General features: G+C 40.8%; 1 protein-coding gene across 7 annotated transcripts in view; it reads left to right on the plus strand.

Annotated features, from left to right (window-relative positions):
- SGSM2 (small G protein signaling modulator 2) overlaps nucleotides 1-22,951 on the plus strand; it is a 337,147-nt gene that overhangs the window by 93,519 nt on the left and 220,677 nt on the right. For all 7 annotated transcript variants that reach the window (XM_075854221.1, XM_075854215.1, XM_075854216.1 and 4 more), the window contains one exon: nucleotides 11,467-11,542. In XM_075854221.1, coding sequence (XP_075710336.1) covers nucleotides 11,479-11,542 — 64 coding nt within the window. In that variant the 5' untranslated portion in view covers nucleotides 11,467-11,478. The remainder of the gene's footprint in view (nucleotides 1-11,466; nucleotides 11,543-22,951) is intronic.

A 22,951-nucleotide genomic window follows, 5' to 3' on the forward strand; every position in this document is an offset into this window, starting at 1 on the left:
TCCCCGTCCTTGGCTCCCTCGAGGAAACCTCCTGTCCCCGTTCTCACCCCTGAGGGGGTAGAATTCGAGGTGGCCAAGATTGTGGACAGCAAGATGGTCCAAGGCTCCCTCCAGTACCTGGTCCATTGGAGAGGATGCGGGCCTGAGGAGAGGAATTGGGTACCCGCCCGGGATGTTCACGCTGGGGTATTGGTCAGGAGGTTCCACCTTCGTTTACCCTATAAACCAGGTCCATCTAGAAAGGGTCCGGTGGCCCCTCATAAAAGGGGGGGTACTGTTAAGGATCTGCCAGGCACAGCTTCTGTATCCACGCCCATAGGTAATCAGTCTTCACCTGCTTCTATGTCTGTGAGACTGACTCCATCTTCCACCACTCAAGATGGCAGGCTTAGGAGTGGGAGAGCCTATCACAGCCTGGCCAGACGGAGCTAGCTCCCGCCCTCTGTCTATTTATACCTGCCTTTCCTGTTCCTCCTTGCTTGTGATTCTTGTTTTGTTTCCTGGCCCTGCTGCAGCTTCTTTTACCATTTGACCCTGCTTCGTATCGACCCTGGCTTACTAACTACTCTCCTGCTCTGCGTTTGGCACCTCGTACACTCCTGGTTTGACTCGGCTTGTTCACTACTCTCCTGCTCTGCGTTTGGTACCTCGTACACTCCTGGTTTGACTCGGCTCGTTCACCACTCTTGTTGCTCACGGCGTTGCCGTGGGCAACTGCCCCTTTTTCTCTTGCTTCTGTGTACCCTTGTCTGTTTGTCTGTCGTGCACTTATTGAGCGTAGGGACCGTCGCCCAGTTGTACCCCGTCGCCTAGGGCGGGTCGTTGCAAGTAGGCAGGGACTGAGTGGCGGGTATATTAGGGCTCACTTGTCTGTTTCCTTACCCCCATCATTACAGTGCATTTGCATTATGAAATAATCTGGTTATCTGGTTTAATGCTTATTGTACATAAATAGCGGAGTTTGTCAGATGTAGCAGAGCTAATTTTTTCACTTAGGAGATCTAATATTGATAATAAGATAGATTACATGTGGTTATTAGATAGATTGCGGGTTAACCTACTGTCCTATCATAACACAGAAAGTTTAGATGACAAGTTCAGGAACTGGCCATAAAATAATAGACTCAAACCACGGAGTTGTCCTAGTGAGTTTTTTGCATTCTGAAATTGAATAGAGAGAGGGGGCAATGTTAATGTAGATGCATGAAATGCTTGCCCATGGAAATCTAGGGAGAATCTATATAGTCCATTGTTTATACTTGCCACACAATAGTCCTCCTATTAGGAGAGTGGAAAAATAAAGCAAATCCCCCTTATGTAGTAAAGGTCCCCTTCACAATAAGTTTCTGCCATATGTTCAGCAAGTACATCGGCAGCATTCTCGACGTAAACTTGTCCATAGGGCTCTATTAGACCGGCGAAGGACAAAAGAGTGCCTCCGTCAGGGTCGTATATGTCAGTATACTTTTATTTTAAAGGATGTAATAGCGTAAAAGACTATGCATTTCTATTTAACGGGATTCCGACTCCACAGTATACTTTAACATGGGACCCTATGAGTGACATATGCCAGTGTCACAGCCATCTGTTTAAAGTTTACGTCAAGGGCTTTTCAATAGGTTTTTGTGATGTATTCGTTCAATGGATACCAATATAGGATATGGGTGACGGATGCCTATAACAAATGCCCAACAGTGGCATTCATCACCCAAAGGCAATAATAGTACCCATTTAACGGAGACATCATGAAAAGGGTTAATGAGTGTTCATAGCATATCTGTTAAACGTAAACCATTATAGTCTATATAATTCCACTGTTTGGCATCTGTCACAGTCTATGTTAAACATATACATTGAGCGCTTTTCCTGGCATATACTTCAAATGCTGGCCATTTAATGTGATGTGAACTGGGCTTGATCCTGCCGTAACAGGCAGTAAAATGAGTTGTTAAAAAATAAATAACCCTTTTCATAATGTACTTTGCCACCTTATAGCAAATCAAAAACGTCATCATTGGCATAACACATAGTAAGTAGCGTGTAATGATCATGAATATAACATTGGTGAATAATAGAAGATAACTCAATAGGTTTGACTGCATTGTGACATTACATTGAGTTTTGTCGAATGACAGTTTTGCAGCATTGACAAACTTCGCTCCAATTTCAACTTGGTGGCAGAAAGTCCAAAATTAAAAAATGCAAAAGCATTTGAAGAAGAAAGAAGAACATATTTCTAAATATTGTATTAATGTGAAAAAATAAGGTTGTAAAACTGAGAGCTAGCTCACATGGGAGATATGACAGCTCTCAGCATGTGTGAAAACAAAGATTAGCAAGCTCGCACAGTGGAAAAATTCTCTGAAATAATACAGTATGGAATGAAAACTAGCTGAAACACAGTAACACAAAGACCGTGAACACATAAATGAGGCCAACGGTGACATCATCATCCATCAGAGCTGTGTATGAATGAGCTGAACTGATATACATTATATACAGGGTAGGCTTCTGTTTTTGCTTTGCAGTTGGTTGCTACGTCAGTGAAGATGGTTTGTTCTGTAACATGAAAATATAAGATTCAATATCAATATTGAGATTTGCAAGTTCTTTAAAGGGATCAATGGGTAGAGAATTCTCTCTTCCTGTATACTAAAAAATGACACAATATTGTTATTTCGGCTGACTGGAAATCATTCATCATAGTACAATTACAGTACAGTGGCTCAGTGGTTAGCACTGTTGTTTTGTAGCACTGGGGTCTTGGATTCGAATCCGACCAGGGGCAACAACTACGTGGGTTTGGAGAAATTCGCCCTAGGGTGTGTGAGTGATTGGTAAATTAGGTTAGAAGTAGGGACTTTTGTGAGTGATGACAATCTCTGTACAGTGCTGTCGAGCATGTTGGCGCTTTATTAGAAACAACAAATAAAAGAGATAAATACCATGTTAGTTTGCAAGTCTGTTCCATTCTTCATTAAATAGTTAGTTCTTGGTGAAGCAGTGAAAGACAATTGTGAAGAATAATATATTTCAGCGATAAAGTGTAAAAAAAAAAAAAGATTCAATGACAAATTGGTGTGACATTCTGTTTGGGTACACATTCATTCTTTTTTTTCTATCTTTCTGAAAAAGAATGTCACGTTATCACCCTTTATTTCAATAACAACACACTATACAGTTCTGTACCAGGGCAGTTGTTTGGTGGAGGTTGAGTATAAAACTGATCTCTACCAAAGGCACTAAGCATAATCGAGGCTTCAAAGGCTGACAAAAGATTCAGTAATGTGTCACATTAGAACAATTATGGTATAAGACCTGGACGAACTCTTCTATGGCTTTTACTCTTCTGGCCAATTTTTAAACCATGCCTTAGGCTTCGTTCACATCTGCATCAGGGTCCCGTTCTGATGTTCTGTCGGAGCTTCCCGTCAGAACGGGAGCCTGACTGAAATAAATGGAAACCATAGGTTTCTGTTTGCATCACCATTGATATTTTTGGTGACGGATCCAGTGCCAATGGTTTTCGTTTGTCTCAGTTGTGCAAGGGTTCCGTCGTTTTGACTACAGTATTGATTCCGTCAAAACGCTGGACAAACAGAAACCATTGGCACCGAATCCGTCACCCAAAAAATCAATGGTGATGCAAACGGAAATCTATGGTTTCCATTTGTTTCAGTCAGGGTCTCGTTCTGACGGGAAGCTCCAACGGAACGTCAGAAGGAGACCCTGACGCAGATGCGAACGAAGCCTAAGTAATACAATAATTAAGTATAGCCAAAATAAGCAGGCTCTATTAATAAACTGTCCAGGTTTGCCTTATATCTGTGTGATCAAATCAGATGAATCTGTTCAGGGCCTCATTGAAGGCCCCATGTAGCATGTCTATACAGTAGAAGGATAACTATGTGCACTTAAAAATATACCAGATGATTGTTGGAAAAAAACAAAATTGGTTTTGAGCTTAAACTTGTGACAGTATTGGCTGATATTGACTCCTTAATTGTACTGTGTATGTTCATTTAAAAGAGCTATCCTAGGAGGCTCCAATGCAGCCATGGATTCCCCATTGAAATAAAAAGATAAAAATATAACAATCCAGATTTATGTGGCGTGTGTAGTCTGTGTATCTGGTGGCATTCCATAGGGCACTTTAATTGCGCACTTAAAGGTTGTCATGTTTGAAAATCCAGATAGTAGATCACACCTTGCAAGAAAACAATAAAAAAAAAATCATAAAAGGAGGAATCCTGACTGGTACATATACTATTTGCACAAAAGTGTTAAGACACCCAAACATTACCTACAGGAGCTTTTATGACATCCCATTCTAAATCCAGAGGCATTAATATGAAGTTGGTGCCAGCTTTTCAGCTAAAACAGCTTCCACTCTTCTGGGAAGGCTTTCTACAAGATTTTGGTGTGTGTGTGTGGGAATTTTTGCCCATTCATCTAGAAGAGCATTTGTGAGATCAGACACTAATGTTGGTCAAGATAGACTCACTCACTAGGTGTTCGGTCCGTGATGTACAGACAGCATGTCGTCCGCAATTCCCAGACTAAACACAGTTCATAGTTATGTATGACGCTGGGTTCCCGTCCCGTACTGAAACATGTTTTCAGTACGGGACAGTACTCTCGCGGGGAGGCAGTGACTCACAGCGCCATACATAACTGTGTTCGGTCCGGTAAATGTGGCCAACGTGCTGTCCGTATATCACGGACCGAACACAGTCGTGTGCATGAGGCCTTACACATAAAACAGATGGCACACATGCACCACTCACACAACATAGGACACATGAGGCATTTTCAACACTCACACAAAGGACGCATAGGCACCATTCAGGCATCACACACAAGCCACACATCACACATGATGCACAAACGCCATTCACACACTCACAGGACATAAGAGACACAAGGACCACTCACGCTGGACACAAGCCATTCACACACTGCAGGCCGCATACCACACACTGACCACTTCCATGACTTATCAATCACACTTAACAGGTCTCTTTTTTTCCATTTAAAATTTGTACAGGCTGCAACAAATCCCCTACCTTGAGTCCGATAAGCCCGCTTCTCCAATAAGCCTCGCCCCATTCAGACATTGTGACATTAGCTTTCTAGATAATCTTGACAAGACTCCAGTCCCTTGCTTAGTTAGCTTCTCCCTAATCTTACTAGGGCAGAGTGGTCTCTCCTATCCCTTGGGGCTACTGTACAGCTGCACCGCCATATGTCTACCCCATTGCAGAAAGAAATGTCAGGATGGGCAGAGTACACGGCAGGTGCTGAGTGACTGACCCTGCAGCATGCAGAGACAGGTCAGCGGGAAGGGGGAGGAGCTACACAAGCCTGCTGGTGATGAAGAGGAGAGCACCCCACTGCAGACAACGGTCTATCTGGCATTTGCCAGAATTGCCGGATTGGTAGTCTGGCCCTAGTCCTAGCTTAGACCACATACAAGAAGAATAGAGAGGATTCTACCGATACTACAGATTCTACCTTCTATTGGAGTTGCTAGTAGGTCATTCTGCTTTAAGTCGCTTGTACAGTCAGTTTCTTAATTCAGTCTTCTTACTGAATAGGAAGTTTGTTAGCACTGTTGATAAGTATCTTTCTAATCAGTGTTCCACTGTGAGAAGGGGGGCTGTATTTGGGGTCCCCACTCAAGGGTTAAAAAATCTGCAGTATTCTGCTTTGCGCTGCATGGTACTATCCGCCTTTACCCTGGGGCACACCCTAACCAAATGGCCTGTATATGTCTATGCTCGATAAATGACACCTAACACCCTTTAAATTTCATTTATTTGTCTTATCTTCCTAATAAAAATCACATTCATTGTCAGGGTGCTTTGGGCAGTTTTTCAATTACTAAATGACCCAAAACATTTATTTTTTTATTTTTTAATATAACTTGCAGTGTACCTCAGTTTATACTTCATCTGCACAATAACTGGCTTCCTGAATCCAGTGTCATTAACATAATCTGTGACAATGCCACAAGCCTTTGACCAGAGACTGACTGTCTGCATTTTAGCTATAGAATAGTAATTTTCAAAGCTAGTTATCCACCAAGCTCTTCACATTTCCATGTAAATAGGCTTTAGTCAGAGTACTCGTTATGATAGTTATACTTTAGTCCTGACTAGAACTGGGCAATTAATTGGAATAAAAAACAAAACCGAAATTCCTCGCAATTAATCGACGTTATCTTGCACATTTAGGTTTTTTCAATAATTTTTTTCCCGGTTTAAACTGTATCTGCATCTTTAGGATGCAGATACAGTTAAATCCAATGGTAGATCCGGGGCATTATACTGTGATTGGGCAGCTATGGAGGACTTTATACTCTGTGGAGGGCAGTTATGTGGGGCATTATACTGTGTTACGGAAGCTATGGGGTGCATTATACTGTGCGAGGACAGCTATAGGGGGCATTATACTGTGTGGAGGGCAGTTATTGGGGCATTATACTGTGTGAGGACAGCTATGGGGAACTTTATACTTTGTGGAGTGCAGTTATGTGGGGCATTATACTGTGTGAGGACAGCTATGGGGGAGTTTATACTCTGTGGAGGGCAGTTATGTGGGGCATTATACTGTGTGAGGACAGCTATGGGGGACATTATACTGTGTGGAGGGCAGTTATTGGGGAATTATACTGTGTAGAGGTAGCTATGGGTGTATTATACTGTGTGGAGGGCAGCTATGGGAGCATTATACTGTGGAGGGCAATTATAGGGGTATTGTAATGTGTGGGGGCAGCTATGGGGGCATTATACTGTATGGGGGCAATATACTGTGCGGGGGCAGTGTCAGGGGGTATATTATATACATAAATATACATCAGGCTCAGGGGATAAATATTAATTGAATGGCATAGCATGCAAATAGTGGGTGTGGTATGCAAAAAAGGGGTGTGGCCTAAATAAACATTCATTAATTGTAATCGAGGTTACATGTTCATGACTAAATAATAAAATTACCTCAAATTATCCCATGTCACACAATATAATAATAAATTCTGCTGTGTTGATGGGAGTTTGAAAGTCTCCTCCACATGTATTGTGCTATAAATTGTTGGGGGATATTCAGTGCGAAATCTGCAACAATCCTACCACGCCTGAACATGGCTTTGGATCAAGCGTAATTGGTTTTTAAGACATTTTCTTAAAGTACCAAGGTTCCATAGGGCTTGGACTAAATGGTAACAATAAATTGGTGATGGTGATGTAACTCCAAGTGACCCAGCAACTATTGCAAACATTTTTACCCAATTTTAACACAATCATAATGTGAATCCAGTTAACAGTGACAGCCACAGACCCCAACATACCCTCATAACAGTGACAACCACAGACCCACAATAAAATGACAGCCGCAGACCCCCAATAAAAGTGAGATTGATAAGTCCCCAATAACAATGACAGCCACCAAACCCAATATACCCCTTAATAGTGACAGCCACAGGCCAGTAATTAAAGTTACATCCTCAGACCCTCAATTAAAGTTACAGCCACACATCCTCAATAAGGGTATGTTCACACGGCCTATTTTCGGACGTTTTCCGGGCCATAAAAGCCCGAAAAACGGCCGAAAAATCAGAAGCAGAACGCCTCCAAACATCCGCCCATTGATTTCAATGGGAAAAACTGCGTTCTGTTCCGACGGGCCTTTTTTTTACGCGCCCGTTTTGAAAAATGGCCACGTAAAGAAACGGCCACGAAAATGAAGTGCAGGTCACATCTTGGGACGTTTTTGGAGCCGTTTTTCATAGACTCTATAGAAAACAGCTCCAAAAACGGCCGTGAAAAACAGGGAAAATCACGAGTGGCTTAAAAAACATCTGAAAATCAGGAGCTGTTTTCTCTTGAAAACAGCTCTGTATTTTCAGACGTTTTTGAGTTTGCATGTGAACATACCCTAACAGTGACAGCCAGAGCCCCCCTTCAATAACAGTGACAGCCACAGGGCATCAATAACAGTGATAGCCATAGAGCCCTAATAAGAGTGTCAGTCACAGAATCCCAATTTACATTGACAGCCACAATCCCCCAGTAGTAGAACTATCAGCAGGTTTCCCCCTATTCCTCATGAGTAGCAGCAGCAGTGCCTACGTTTTCCACCTGTTGTAATAGTAGCAGCAGGTTCCCTATTCCCCAAGTAGTTGTAGAGGATTGGTCCCCCCCCCCCCTATTTCCTCAGTGGTAGTAGCAGCAACAGCGGAGTTCTACCGTATCCACCATTAGTAGTAGCAAAAGCAAGGTTCCTCTTGTCCCCCCAGTAGTAGTAGAAGCAGGCCCCCCTTTCCCCAGTAATCGTAGTTGTAACAGCAGCATGAACCCCTTCTACCTTTGCACTATTATTAGTTCAGCATCAGTCTTTCTCCCCCAAGTCTCCACAGCATTCTTGCCCACATAGACTTACCTTATACAGGCTCCCACAATGCACTCTTTGCTGGCTGGCAGCTACATGCGGCAGCCTTTCCTAACTTGCATCATATAGCGCCCCGTTTTTGCATCAATCTTTAACTAAATCGCTAACAGAGATGTCAGTGTCCGATGGAACTGGATGCTGTAAGTTAAAGCCAGGCATATTCTCATGCGTGACACTTCCATCACATATACCATGGGTTTGCTACCCGTGTCCTCATATCAATATACCACATCTAGGCCAGTAGATATATTGAAATTGTGTATGTCTATTTTAAGGTTACAGCTTTAAATTGTCCTACACAGTATTTTATTGATCGCTACTACTCAATAGTCTGACAACTATTTACAGATGTCTCTTTAATTGTACAATATCTATTTCAGCTTTCAATGTAATCAAGGAGCTTGAAGACCATTATAAAGTTCCCTGTATACTTTATTTTTTATGTTTTTTATTTTTTGTGGACATAAGAAATAACTGATCTTTTATCCCCATGATTGTGTGACCATAGGAGCCGTGTTAGATTCATTTCATCGTTCCATTTCTCGCCAGCTGAGGAGATTCAGAATATGTACGATAGCTGTGATCACAACAAGAGGGCTTTCCTCCTTCCTAATAACAGCGCCAGTTTGTAAATTGATTAATTCTATGGTTGCCAGGAAACATAATTGGTTAATGAGTGTGACTGCATGCCTGTCAGGGAAGGGAGTTAGGACAGAAAATCAATCTATGATTTCCGTATTGACGCCTGGGATTTTATGTTTAATATATGATACTACACAGACATCTGTCATCGGCGGTTAGCTAGGGAAAGACTTTCTAGAACATTGCATGTGAATCTGCATTCAATGCCGTGAATGAATCCAAACTCAGTGAGTCCAACACTTGTAAATGAAACCTGCTATTTGACTGCATAGTATTTATTTCAATGAAGCGATGAAAACACACACAATATTTATGGCATTCATATGTTTTCATGAGACAAGTGCACTTTCAACAGTGTATCTATAAGAGGCCCAACAAAGTTTATCCTTTTGTGGGGACAATGACATTTAGGTTGTGAGGAAAGTCTCCTACCCTTTCTGTCCCACTCATATGCTACAGGTGGAGTGGAATTTGGGTTTACGTCTAGATTTTCAAGTTGTTTCCAAAAAGACAAAAGCATCATCTGTTATTTATAAACGTAACTGAGTAACCTGTCCTTCAAGTCTAAAACAGTCACTGAGCTCTTGTACTCCAAGGTCACCCAGTCCACTTCTGATGTCACAGTGTTGACTGATGTAATTACACTGAATGGCATCGGAAAACGTAATTATACAGTATATTGAGTTTGTTTACCGTTATTCTGGAACTAAAGAATATGTCAGATCCCTGTAGTCAATAATTGGTATTAACATCTGTAGCATAATACATTTACCGATTGTCCAGATTATTCCTTTCCGATGTTAACTAAACTGAACTGTTGCAATTATAGCCATATATACCTCTATTTATATACACAGGTAGCAGAGCTGACTATATCATATACACTATCTGGTCAAAAGTATGTGCATACCTTAGAATCACACCTATGTGAGATTATTGGACATCCCATTCCACAACCATGGGTGTTAATATAGAGTTGGTTCCAGTTTTACAGCTATTCTGAGAAAACATTCCCACTCTTCTGAGAAAACATTCCCCAAGATTATGTAGTGTGTCTGTGGAAATTTGTGTCCAATTCAGCCTAAAGAGCATTTGTGAGGTCAGGCACTGATGTTGGACAAAAAGATCTGGCACGCAGTCTGCGTTCCAATTCATCCCAAACATGTTGCATGTGGTTGAGGTCAGGGCTCTGCGCAGGCCACCTGAGTTCCTCCACACCTAGCTCGTCAAATCAAGTGTTTATGGCCCTTTCTTTGTGCACAGGGGCACAGTCACGCTAAGGCAGGAAAGGGCCTTCCCCAAACTGTTACCACAAAGTTGGAAAAAAAAATTGTCTAAAATATCCTTGTATGCTGTAGCATTAATATTACCCTTCACTGGAAAAAAGGGGCCTATCTGAAACCCTGAAAAACATTATCCTTCCTCCACCAAATTTTACATTAGACACTATGCATTCGGGTAGGTAGCGGTCCGTACTCCAGAGAACATGTTTCCACTGCTCCAATGCTTGACATTGTGCATGGTGATCTTAGACTTGTATGCAGCTGCTCGACTATGGAAACCCATTTCATGAAGCTCCCAACTCAGATTACTTGTGCTGATGTCACTTCCCGAGGTAGTTTGGAACTCTGTAGTGAGTGATGTAACAAAGGATAGGAGATTTTTACGACCACTACCACTTTGTGGCTGTAATAGCACTTACAGTTAAATGGGGAAGATCTAGCAAATCAGGAACTGACTTGGCAAAGGTGGCATCCTATGACAGTGCCACGTTTAAAGTCACTGAGCTCTTCAGAATGACCCATGCTACTAGCACTGTTTGTCTATGGCGATTACATGGCTGTAAGCTTGATTTTATGCACGTTTGCAATGGGTATGGCTGAAACACATAAACTCAATAATTAGGATTGGTGTCCAGATACTTTTGGCCATATAGTTTATAATATTTTATTATATCCATGTCGCTCAGTAGATTTTTTTATAGAATGTTTAAAAACTACAATACAGTGTGATATCACAATGACTGCGTATTCAGCTCTGATATACTGACATACTCAGGTTTGCTACATTTATACAGCAAAATACCCATTTTGCAAGATACTGTGAAAATAATGGACATAATTAAAATGCATTTTACGGAAAACTGTGTTCATGTACTATCATGTATGGTATCAGTGGGTGAAATTCATCTCTAGAATATTATCATATTACTGTCCAATTTCAGATATGTTGATATTAGCGGTCCGTTTCCACATGTCTATCTCTGGCTGATGCTCCTACCCTACAGTTATCATTTTGTGTGTTAGTGATACTTATGAAGGTGAACATAGAAATCTGCATTAAAGCCTCAAGTATGGTTTGTGTTATGTTTTGCAGGTAAAACAGATAATGGAAGAGGCTGTTACCAGGAAATTTGTTCATGAAGACAGCAGTCACATCATTGCGCTATGTGGTAAGAATTTTCCTTTCATTGAACAGTTTGGGTGTCAACATTACTTAATGAACAGCCAGATACCTAAAGAACTGATATTCTGCATGTTATTTAGCCTCTATTTTGGGCTGTATGGCAAAATGTTAATTTGTTTAGCACTGTGATGTATGTCACATTTTACAGTACATGTCTTTATAAATATTTAAAGTTTATTTGGCAGGAATTTTTTATTCTTTTATACTGTATTTGATGATACGTCAAAGCATAATTTGTCCACAAAAACTCCACTTTACCAATCCAACAAAATCCTTAAAGGACGAGTGTCACGGAAAAAATTTTTTTTATATCAATTTGTATTTAGTGTTTTATTATAAAATCTTTTATTTATGTTTGTGTTTTACTTTTTTCTTTTTTTCTAACTTTTACTTCACTATGGGGGCTGCCATTTTGTTTTTCATCTCTGTATGTGTCGATTAACGACACATATAGAGATGGAATACGGCAGCTACAATGCATAGGAGTCAATGAACGGGAGCTGTTCCATTGACTTTGCTCTATGGCTCTGTACTGCGCAGACGCAGGTCAGAGTCACACAGAGCAGAGCAGCTGTTTGCAGGGAGAGAGCAGGCGCCATCTTGAAGACCAGCTGCACTGCAGGTAAGATGTGTGTCTCTGCATGTCCCACTCTCTATCTCACAGACCCCCGCTCTCGTGACCCCCGACGGGCCCCCCCACGCCCCCCCCCTCTTGTATGAAGGACACATGATGAAACTGTACTGGGAAAGCCCTGAACGATAAATCTCTAGTTGTGCTGAGACTGTTTGGGGATGTGACTAATGAACCTCTCAGTCTCAGCACAATTAGAGAGATTTATCGTTCAGGGGTCTGGGAAAGCTGGGTGACCACCATTACCCCTCCTACTGGAGTGTGAGAGGTTCATTAGTCACATCCCCAAACACTCCACTAGGAGGGGTAATGGTGGTCACCCAGCTTTCCCAGACCCCTGAACGATAAATCTCTCTAGTTGTGCTGAGACTGAGAGGTTCATTAGTCACATTCCCAAACAGTCTCAGCACAACTAGAGAGATTTATCGTTCAGGGGTCTGGGAAAGCTGGGTGACCACCATTACCCCCTCCTACTGGAGTGTGTTTGGGGATGTGACTAATGAACCTCTCACACTCTAGTAGGAGGGGTAATGGTGGTCACCCAGCTTTCCCAGAAGCAGATATAACCAGGAAAGGGCTGGATGGACGGGCTGAGGGTGCACAGGGTTTTTGGTGATCCCCCTCTGTCATGTGATCGGACCTAGGTTACCGGCTCATCAGACGGGGTTCATGTGACTATAAATCTGTCCATAACAAGAGACAGTGCCCTCATGCCGTAGTTGTGTGGTTCTGTCTGCACTGATGGCGGTGCGTGGCTCTGACACCCGCCTCCCCCGTCGGGTCATCTCAGGACAGAAGGGGTGTCCGGATTGGAGACACAGCGCCGCACCTGTCCTCAGGTTGTGTCTGGTATTGCAATTCACCTCCATTGAAGTGAATAGGACAGAGCTGTAATACCACACACGACCTGAGGACAGGTGCGGCGCCATGTTTTCTTGGACGACCCCTTTAAGACTTTTCTCGTGTGTGTGTGGCAGAGCGGAGTGTGCATGGGCGCCGCTGATACTTCATAGCCGCTTATCAGCTGTGTTGAAGAATCAGCGGCGAGCACCCCCCCCCCCACACACACACACAAATCTCCCAAACACGCAAAATCAAGTGTAATCAAGCGTTTTTTATGTGTTTTTTTGCACGTAAAATGTGCAACAAAAAAAACATGTCAAATACACGGCGTGTGAACCGGTCAACTGAAAAGTAATTCACTTCACTTTCATCATTCTAAGGCTGGGTTCACACAACCTATTTTCAGGCGTAAACGAGACGTTTTACGCCTCGATTTACGCCTGAAAAGACGGCTCCAATACGTCGGCAAACATCTGCCCATTCATTTGAATGGGTTTGCCGACGTACTGTGCCGACGACCTGTAATTTTACGCGTCGCTGTCAAAAGACGGCGCGTAAAATAACAGCCTCGGCAAAGAAGTGCAGGACACTTCTTGGGACGTAAATTGAGCCGTTTTTCATTGAATTCAATGAAGAACAGCTCCAAAGTACGGCCGTAATTGACGCCTCGCAAAACGCGAGTACGAGCAATTACGTCTGAAATGACGGAGCTGTTTTCTCCTGAAAACAGCTCCGTCATTTCAGACGTAAATGCAGTTAGCGTGTGCACATACCCTAAGGGTATGTTCACACACAATGTTTTCAGCTGAAAAATCGGAAGCAGAACGCCTACAAGCATCTGCCCATTGGTTTCAATGGGAAATACGGCGTTCTGTTCCGACAGGGCGTTTTTACGTGGTAGTTTTCCAAAAACGGCACGTAAAAAGACGCCCGACCAAAATGAAGTGCACATCACTTCTTGGGACGTTTTTGGAGCCGTTTTTCATTGACTTTATAGAAAAACAGCTCCAAAAACGGCCGTTAAAAAATGCGAGTTTGATTAAAAAAATGGCTGAAAATCAAGAGCTGTTTTCCCTTTGTTTAGTAAGCGTGTGAACATACCCTTAGCCTTTTGGTGTGTCCTATAACTTCTTCCAGCTGCAGAATCACACCCAATATGGCTGCCGGACACTGCTTAGCAATTTGAAGACACCTTTACCTGGCTTGTGAGAGGGGAGGTGAGGTTCCCTCCCACATTTACAGCAGCTGTGAGTCAGGTTGCTTTGCCTTATTCACCTTGCTGTAATTCTGGGAAGTGCTCCCCCTGGTGGCCAACATTGGAAAACATTTTAAATTATTATTTAATTTTTAATACTTTCCACCATACGGGAAAAAAAAAAAATACAGCAAAAAACGTAAAAAATATAATAGAAATAAGTAACGACACTTAAAAAAAAAGGTTTAATTTGCAACACATTCCCTTTAACTGTATGCACATTACCACCTTCATGTCTCCCTCCTTCTCTAGAATTGTATTATTTGTCTCCCAAACTTCCCTCAACCTTTTTCCTAATACTTTGTCCCGCTGACAAGGTGGAGCTGCTGGATCAATGCCCTACCTAAGCTCAAAATGAACAGTACTTTCACCTTATGAATGTAGTCTACACTGTGTTTTCATTTGATTGTGTTTTTATTGTGTTTTATGTTACATTGTCTTTATCATACACCGTTCAGCCATAGTATTAAAACAACTGACAGGTGAAGTGAATAACATTGATTGTCTCTTTACAATGGCTCCTGTCAATGGGTGAGATATATAATGCAGCAAGTGAACAGTCAGTTCTTGAAGGTGATGTGTTAGAAGCAGGAAAAATGAGCAAGTGTAAGGAGCTGAGTGACTTTGACAAGAGCCTTCTAGCAATTGTGATGGATGAGAACTGTTTTGGGGATTTTAAAGGGACCTACATACTATTAGACAGGTGGTTTTAAAGGGGTTTTCCAGTCCCTAAAAATTGATGGCCTATCCTCAGGATAGGCCATCAATAGCTGATCGGTTGGAGTCCAACTGTCGGGGATCCCCGCCGATCAGCTGTTTTTGAAGAGGCTGCAGAGTTCGTACGAGCGCTGCTTCCCTTTCATTCCGGTCACTGCTCGTACTGTGAATCGCCGACACAGCAGTAGTGGCGGTTCACAGTATTACAGCATTCACTTCAATGGGAGAAGGTAGTAATACTTAGATTGATTGTGCAAAGCACCATAGAAGAATAATAACAACACGGGTGCTGATGCTAGGATCATGGTAATTCAGCACCACGGACAGTTCGTGGACTTTTCACATACAGAATGATGCTTCTATAATGTCTTTCCTATGTGTTTTATGTTATACTTCTGCCACTTCTAATTTTTTTATTTTATTTTATCAGTGTCCTATGACTGTAGTCCAGCCTTGTAGTTTATTAAGAAGCAAAAATTGCAAAAGCGTATTGTTTTAATGCATTAATGTAGATTTTAAAATAGGACTAAAAGCAAGTTTACAAGGTCGCTGGATATGGACAACCACACATCTGCTACAGTAAACTTGCACATAATATGATTGGCTACAGCAATGATCTCTTCCTTGTGGCTCTTCAGAAATGGCAACACTACCACTCCCAGCATGCTCGGAGTTCCACCACATCTGTTGAGCCACATGTTGGAGATCGCTGAGTAACAGGTTGCACTGGTTCACCCAGTGTAATTTAGCATGGACTGTAAGAGCAGAACTTTACTGTTACAGTAATGCAATGTAACTTTATGAGGAAGTATAACTGGAAACTGATTGAAATTAAGAAAATTTTAGGTTTCAATTGTAAATGTAAAAACCAAATTGTTTCAACACTGAATGTAGAAAATTAGAATATAAAATGTTTGCAATTGCTTGATCATCAGAAGCATTTGGCAAGCTCCTATGTTTGATTTAATTATCGGCTGCATCAAGATAAAATATTACACTGTAAGTGAGCTGTTTTAGGTTAGTGACAACCATATTGCTATTAGAACTGTATGCAATGTATGTGCACTAACATGCAACCCATGTTATGTAATCTAGCTTTTAAAAATAGATACTGTACTATGAGGCCAGTTAGTAGAGGGTCTTCCATTAAGGGGCAGAGATATCTAGAGGGGGTAATTCCTATTACTCTATTCTTTGTGAGATTCATATTCACCACATGAAAGGAGCATTGAGAGGTTAGCAGATTCCTGAGTCAGAGTGACAGAAATGGAAGCAGTGCGTAACCAATGTATTGTCTTCTCTCTCCGATCTCTTCCGCTTGTTAATCCCTCTTTCATATCCTAATTAATATGACTCAGGCAATGCTTTTAGCAGCACAGTACATTGTGTACCTGCATCTTATCTTACTCAAGGTCTAATCATTATGGAAAAAACACAAAATGGTACCAAATATGGGAGTAAAAAATTATAAAATTGGAAGCATTTTTCAGAACAGTTTTTCGTGCGGACAATGAACAGATGTATTTTAATTCATTGACTCAGTACCTGTTGCAATTTTCTGCATTAATAGATGACCACAATGTTTATTTTACATTATTCGTAGGATAATAAGTTAGGCTTAATTATTCTTAAATGTCTTTTCTCATGCATGCTATTTTTTCATGGCATACAGTGCCAGAGACTGCAATAGCCAATTTAGTTGCTTCAAAGGGAAGTGCCAGAACATCTTAGAAATCTCTGTACGTACCCTATCCCCGGAATACGCGAGTCATTTCTTATCTACACTGTAAAGTCTTTGTGTAAGCTAATTAAAATGTGTTAAAACACTTAAAAGCCCTTCAGAATAGGAATTTTCTAGTAGAAATTTTTATAAAAATTCTCTATAGTACATTTTTGGATAATTCTTTAAGTAAATGAATATATTAACGTATTAAGTAGTTCCAAAACTATACTTTAGTGAATTTGATAAAAAGTTCCAATAGAAAATTGAACCTTAACATAATATTCTTGCTGACTTACCTGCGGGAATGGTTGAGGGGAAATGTATTTTCTAAAGCCTATGGATCTGCCAGTAGACTGGAGTATAGAGTCCATTGACATGTTATTCATAAATGTCATTCATATATGGCAGCCTGTAGTCTGCTGATGCTTCTTCACAGAAATGAAGAGAAAATTGCAATTCCCCATATCCCTGTATCCTACTATCAGAACCTGAAAGGCTATATATTCTGTAAATTACATCTTTTTTTTTAAAATATGTTTGCCAGTTTTTAAACCACTCAATTATTGCTTGCATGTGTCACTTCTGCTCAGTTTTTGTTATTCCCCAAAGGACAGGCCAGTAGTAAGTACTTGGGTTGGACAATAGGTACCAGGCTAAAATCCAAGGAGCGAGACAATAGCAGTAGTTAATAACAAAACTAGGGACAAGGTCGGGATCAGTAAGAATCAAATTCATGGAACAGTACAACATCGAAAAAGTAACTCATTCTGCAGGCAATGGAAAGCAGGCTGATTCCCCTTTAAATAGGCCGCCCTTCCTAAAGTCATCGGCTTTAAGGAGAGGCGTCGCAGGAGTGAAGTGAGGTGGGTAGATTGCTAAACAGCATGACACAGCCGGCAGCTGGAACCACGGCTACCAGCGGGGATGGGATTGGTGAGCAACAATTGATTTATAATTGATCTGTCCGTTTTTTTTCTAATTTTCCTACTGAATAGTATAGCACATGTTATGCTCTTTTGACCATCAAAAAGTATCGGAAGCCAGACAGAAAATAATTGTGACAAATATTAACAGAGCTTTACACTTTAATGTTATTTCTATCCAATGAAAATAAACTCGAATATACAGGAATCTTAGAAGATTGGGGAGTGAACTTAATTATGGTAGAACAAAACTGCATATCCATGCAAAAGATCCATATTTGCTTATAAAATACTCTGCCTAATCTCCAGCCAGACAATTTATCTTGCCACATTTATTGGACCTGCTCTAGATAGCTGTGGTGGACATAGAAAGTTTTCCCCATGATAAGTTTAGATTTACGGTGATAACTAGTGACCGAATAATAATTTGTAAGCATTTCTGCCATATTTTTGGACAGATGGAACAGATGGTCCAAGTAAATAGTATCTTCATCATAGATATGAAGTGTATCACTCTACTGCTAAATCACGGTCGGATTATTGACATAGCAATGGAAACCTTTACTTATTTTTTGACCAAAGTATATAAATATGAAATGTCCATATAACAAAGGGGTTTGTTACGAAATTAGTCATGTAGGACACCAGACAGTAAACGGCATATCAAGGATTAGAGCTGCACTTCTTCTTAGTAAGAATTGATTATTGCATTTTTATTCTACACATATCCTCTAGGCAGTCTAACAATGACACAGAGTTTTTATATGCGCTATATTAAGGCAAGGGTTGTTTCCCCTGATTATTGATCTTTCCTACAATACATAAGGTGAGGCCAGTGTTTGTCTATTACAAAATCGGTGTTAAAATGCCTACAAGAAAGAACCGGTTCGCCGGTGCTGGCTGTACAGGCCTTACATTGAGACTGTTAAGTAGCTTGTTATCCCAATGACATTGACCTATCTATCAGAGTAAACAAGACCGTGTAGTTATGGTAACCTCTTACTTGCTGCTGCTAAGTGTCATGGAAAAAGGTTTACTTAGCTCAGCTCATTCTGTCCATCAGATCTACTGGGCACATGTGTGATAAATGGCACAGTCAATGTTCTGCGCTATAATAAACATGACTATGGTATTGTGCGTTTTTTAAATTTTGTTCTCGAAAACATAGACGTTTGTTTTATGAATAATGAGCGCTCACGCTCAGGTGCTGTTGGATTATTGTATTGCGCCTTTTTGATATACATCGTTTTCTTGGTTGTATTTACCCATATAAGGACCCTATACGGATTAAAGTTGTCGACAAAATATGCAGCCCATGGTGTGGGAAAGCATAATTTATTTATTTTTTCCCATAAATCCCCAGTTGTGTTTTGGTTGTCCCATTTTTCTGAACAAATAATAATTCCATCTGCTATATATAACAGGATGTAGCAGAAAGAGTATTAGTTTATACTGGGGAACACTACTCCATGCAGGCCCTTCCATTGTAAGAAGCGCTGGCTTGGAGAACCCTGATCTCTACATCATAGGTATTTTTGTGACTGGTGGAAGATAGGCAGACTGTGTTCATAAAACGATGAACATGATCAGTAACTGTACTCAGGGGTGGGACATTTTTTAATGCACAACTTGTGTTAACAAGCCTAACGTGTGACAATAAAGCTTTTCTACACTCAGCTCGTTGACGTAAGGCAGGATTGAGTCATGGATTCATGTGCTTTACGCCACCTATGGTTCAGCAGAAATTAAGAATATTCAGCATGGGCAATTTTTTTCTCCATCTTCGTATGTCCACTTTTGGTAAACCTTTACCCACTGCAGTTTCCTTGTCTTTAGGGGTGGAGATGTGGTATTCAGCTGTTGTAGATCATCTACTTCAATATTTGACACTCTGTATGTTCATAGATGCTCTTTTGCATGCCATTGTTTGGATCCTTGAGTATATCACTTGTAGCCACCTTCGTGTCAGCATGTCTCTCATTAAAGCGGTTGTCCCCCTTTCCCTACTAGGGCATATGGTCTTCATAGAAAGCCACTCCCGTTCTAGCGGACTCGTACATTATATGAATTACATGGTCGGCCGTTCATTTGAATGGCCGGCATGTAATATGAAATTTTCCTAGCAGTGGCTGCTGATTGCCAAAGGTTGCCAAGATGAGTCAATCCCTTCAACAAGTTGTTTTCACCTACTGAACTGGTGTGCACTGGATTTTACATTTTTTCCGGGGTCTGAATACACACTAGAGACTGTTCTGTATGAATATCCAAACTGTTCAACAGTTTGTGAGATACTCGGACGCCCTACAGTATGTCACCAATGATTAATACACGGTCAAAACCACATTTCTCTCCCATTCTGGAACATCTCTTGATACCGTGTTCATATTTTATTCAGCTTCTGAGGGATTAGATAGTTGCATAAACAAGCAGATGTACAGGTGTACCTAATAAAAAAAAAGGGTCCACTGCATGTATATCATGTTTTGGTCATTTATTTTTAGGTCTTAAGCTTAGCACATTTCTTTCTGCATAGATGCTCGTGGCGGGTATTTGTAGGTTATTGTTGCCAGGCAATGGCACTATTTTTTTCTATATAAAATGTTTTTTTAGATTTGCAATCTACTTGATTTCGAAAAAAGAGACCAAATAAATTAAATGGAACAGATGGAATTGTAAAATCCACTTCAGTACAAAAGTAAGACTTATGTGCCTCTACATAGTAATGGTCTTGAGCTACTTGCTTCAACATAGACAATGGTACTTAAGGATCACATTTATCTCTGTGAAAAGGCACTTTGTTTTCCATAGTAACCCGTCAGCTTTTATTCTGTAAACTGCACTAGAAAAATTAAAGCTGATTGGATGCTATGGGCTTCTTATCATAGGGGATACTTTGAATACATGAAGCCCAATACACCCCCCATGCACATTAATAATTATTTTCAAATAGATAATTAAAAATCTTGGCACTTGTGAAATGTCCGCTTTTTTTTTTTTTTTTGTGTCAAAAGTAGAAAAGAACCCAGCATAAGGAATAAGTTAAACGTTTTGTAAGAAAATATAAAGACATTTTTTTCATCCCGTGGACCAGGAATTTTTTTTCTACTTTTGATTTAAAAAAAAAAAAAAAGCGGTATAGTAGTACGTATATTATAAAAATGCTAAAGCCTTATACTTCTATACAGTGCATAAATAAAACTGCCACAGAGTTAAGTGGTTAATAGTAGCAACTCTAGAGGTCTAGATTAAGCTCTGCTTCCTTGGTGGTTTAGGGTAGTGGAAGGGTAAAAAGCTCCTTCCCTGGTGGTCTAGGTTAGTGGGTCAATTGATGCTTCCCTGGTGGTCTAGGGTATTACAAAGATTAATGGATGCTTTTTTATTAGTCTGTAGTAATGGAGGTGTTGATGACTGCTTCCCTGGTTGTCTGGGGTAGTTAAAGGGTCTATAACTGTTTCCTTGGGGGTTTAGGGTGGTGAAGGTATGGATGCCAGTTTCTAGAGTAGTGAAGTTAATACCTGATGTCCAACAGTGGTTTACCTCCCACCCCAGGCTTCAGTGATGTCTCTCTAACAGGAAGCTGAATGTGATGTGCTCCTCACGTTCAGCTTCCCCTTCACTCCCTGCACTGATCACTCGGATCAGTACAGGTAGGGACGAAGGGAAAGTGCTGCTGTGATTAAACAGCAGAGTTCTCCCAGTAATTAGGCAGAGGGCTCGATGGGCACTGTGCCTTATCTTGACGCCCGCCACTCTCAGTTAAATGGCACTGCCCCTACAGAAGGCCCTTAAACTGTAAAACGGGCTAATGTTTTTATTATTATTTGAACCGGAGATTATGTAAATGTTTGTTTAGATGGTTATGAAATTATTGGTTAGGGTTACTTTCGTATTATATATCAGTTTATTACAGGGATTTCAAACCACTTACCCTGGAGCCTCATCTGCCAACCATTGGAAAGCACAATCCAAATGACAAAGCTTTTCGGGGAATGTCACTACTGTTAGGCTATCTGCATGCCCCCGCCGTTAAGACAGTAAGGATGGTTTCATATGGCTGTATTTTGGCCACATTTTAGCTACTGTATTATAAACCCAACTCACCGGTTCAGCCGCACTGGATTTCTTATACAATGTTAATAATTGCAAAAAATTCAGCCCAGAGGGATGAGAAATATTTATGCTAACTCAAATTTGGATTTCATTTAAATTCTGAAATTTGTTTGATAATAGACAATGAACTCACAGGTTTAGCAGTTCAGTTATTCTTGTAATTGTAACTTATTTTCTTTTTTTTCTGTTTCCACTAAAGCATAAAAGAACAATTTAAAGGAATACTCCTGGCAAAACTGTTACACTGTGTTATGTCTAGTGCAAGGCCTGAGGGGGTGATGCATGACACAGGTATTTAAAAATCATCAGATGCAATCCCTTCGCTATACACCACTCCCCCGGTTCTGCACTAGACATTACAAAGTGTATCTGTTTTGCCCGAAATGTTCATTTAAAGGATAGACTACAGTATACATCTTCTTTCTACAGGTTACTAAATATTTCAGACACAGCTACATTTAAAGCGTTAATCTATTTAAAAATGGAATCTTGAGTGTGTTCCTCACTCCTTATTTGTGGTAACTGAGTGCAGTATTTCGCTTCTCAGACATTTGTGCTCTGGACACCCACCCCTTGCCTTTACTTTCTGGGACAGGAATTACATGGGAAGCCTGATGGGTTGCATATTATCTACTCATACTTCATGGAGGGTCAGATTTTATTTTCTGGTAGCAGAAGAAGTAAATTTGTAATAAAAGGGTTTTCCACTAAAACACTTTTATGGCACGTCAATAAATGAGTGTTAGTCCTAGTAGGAAGCCGCATTAATCGGAAGAGTTCTGATCCATATGTACAGTGCAGTATATCACCAAACACTACAATTCTCTTCAATAAGGGCTCATTCACACACCAAGGCCACGTGTACTATGTACTATTTTGGGTCACTGTATTCTCCACTAGAGTAATGTTAAAAAAAAACTCAGGTACTATATGGGCACGTTGCAGTATGTCTGTGTGCGTGAGATAGAAGATTTGTATGAGAACTAGTGGAGACAAAAAACAGTGCCCCATGGCAAAGGGAAATTGACCTCATTAATCATGTAATTAGCTGCTAGCTGGGCCATCCTGTGTGTGTCCTGCAAGCATACCAACAATATTTTAAATGCCAACCTCAGCCTTCCTATCTCAGTGCCCTGCATTGGCTATGGCAGCAGAGGCATGAGAGGGAGCCTGCAACAAAATTTCCAGCACCT

The sequence above is a fragment of the Rhinoderma darwinii genome, chromosome 2 (genome assembly GCF_050947455.1).
Source record: "Rhinoderma darwinii isolate aRhiDar2 chromosome 2, aRhiDar2.hap1, whole genome shotgun sequence".
Taxonomy (NCBI): domain Eukaryota; kingdom Metazoa; phylum Chordata; class Amphibia; order Anura; family Rhinodermatidae; genus Rhinoderma; species Rhinoderma darwinii.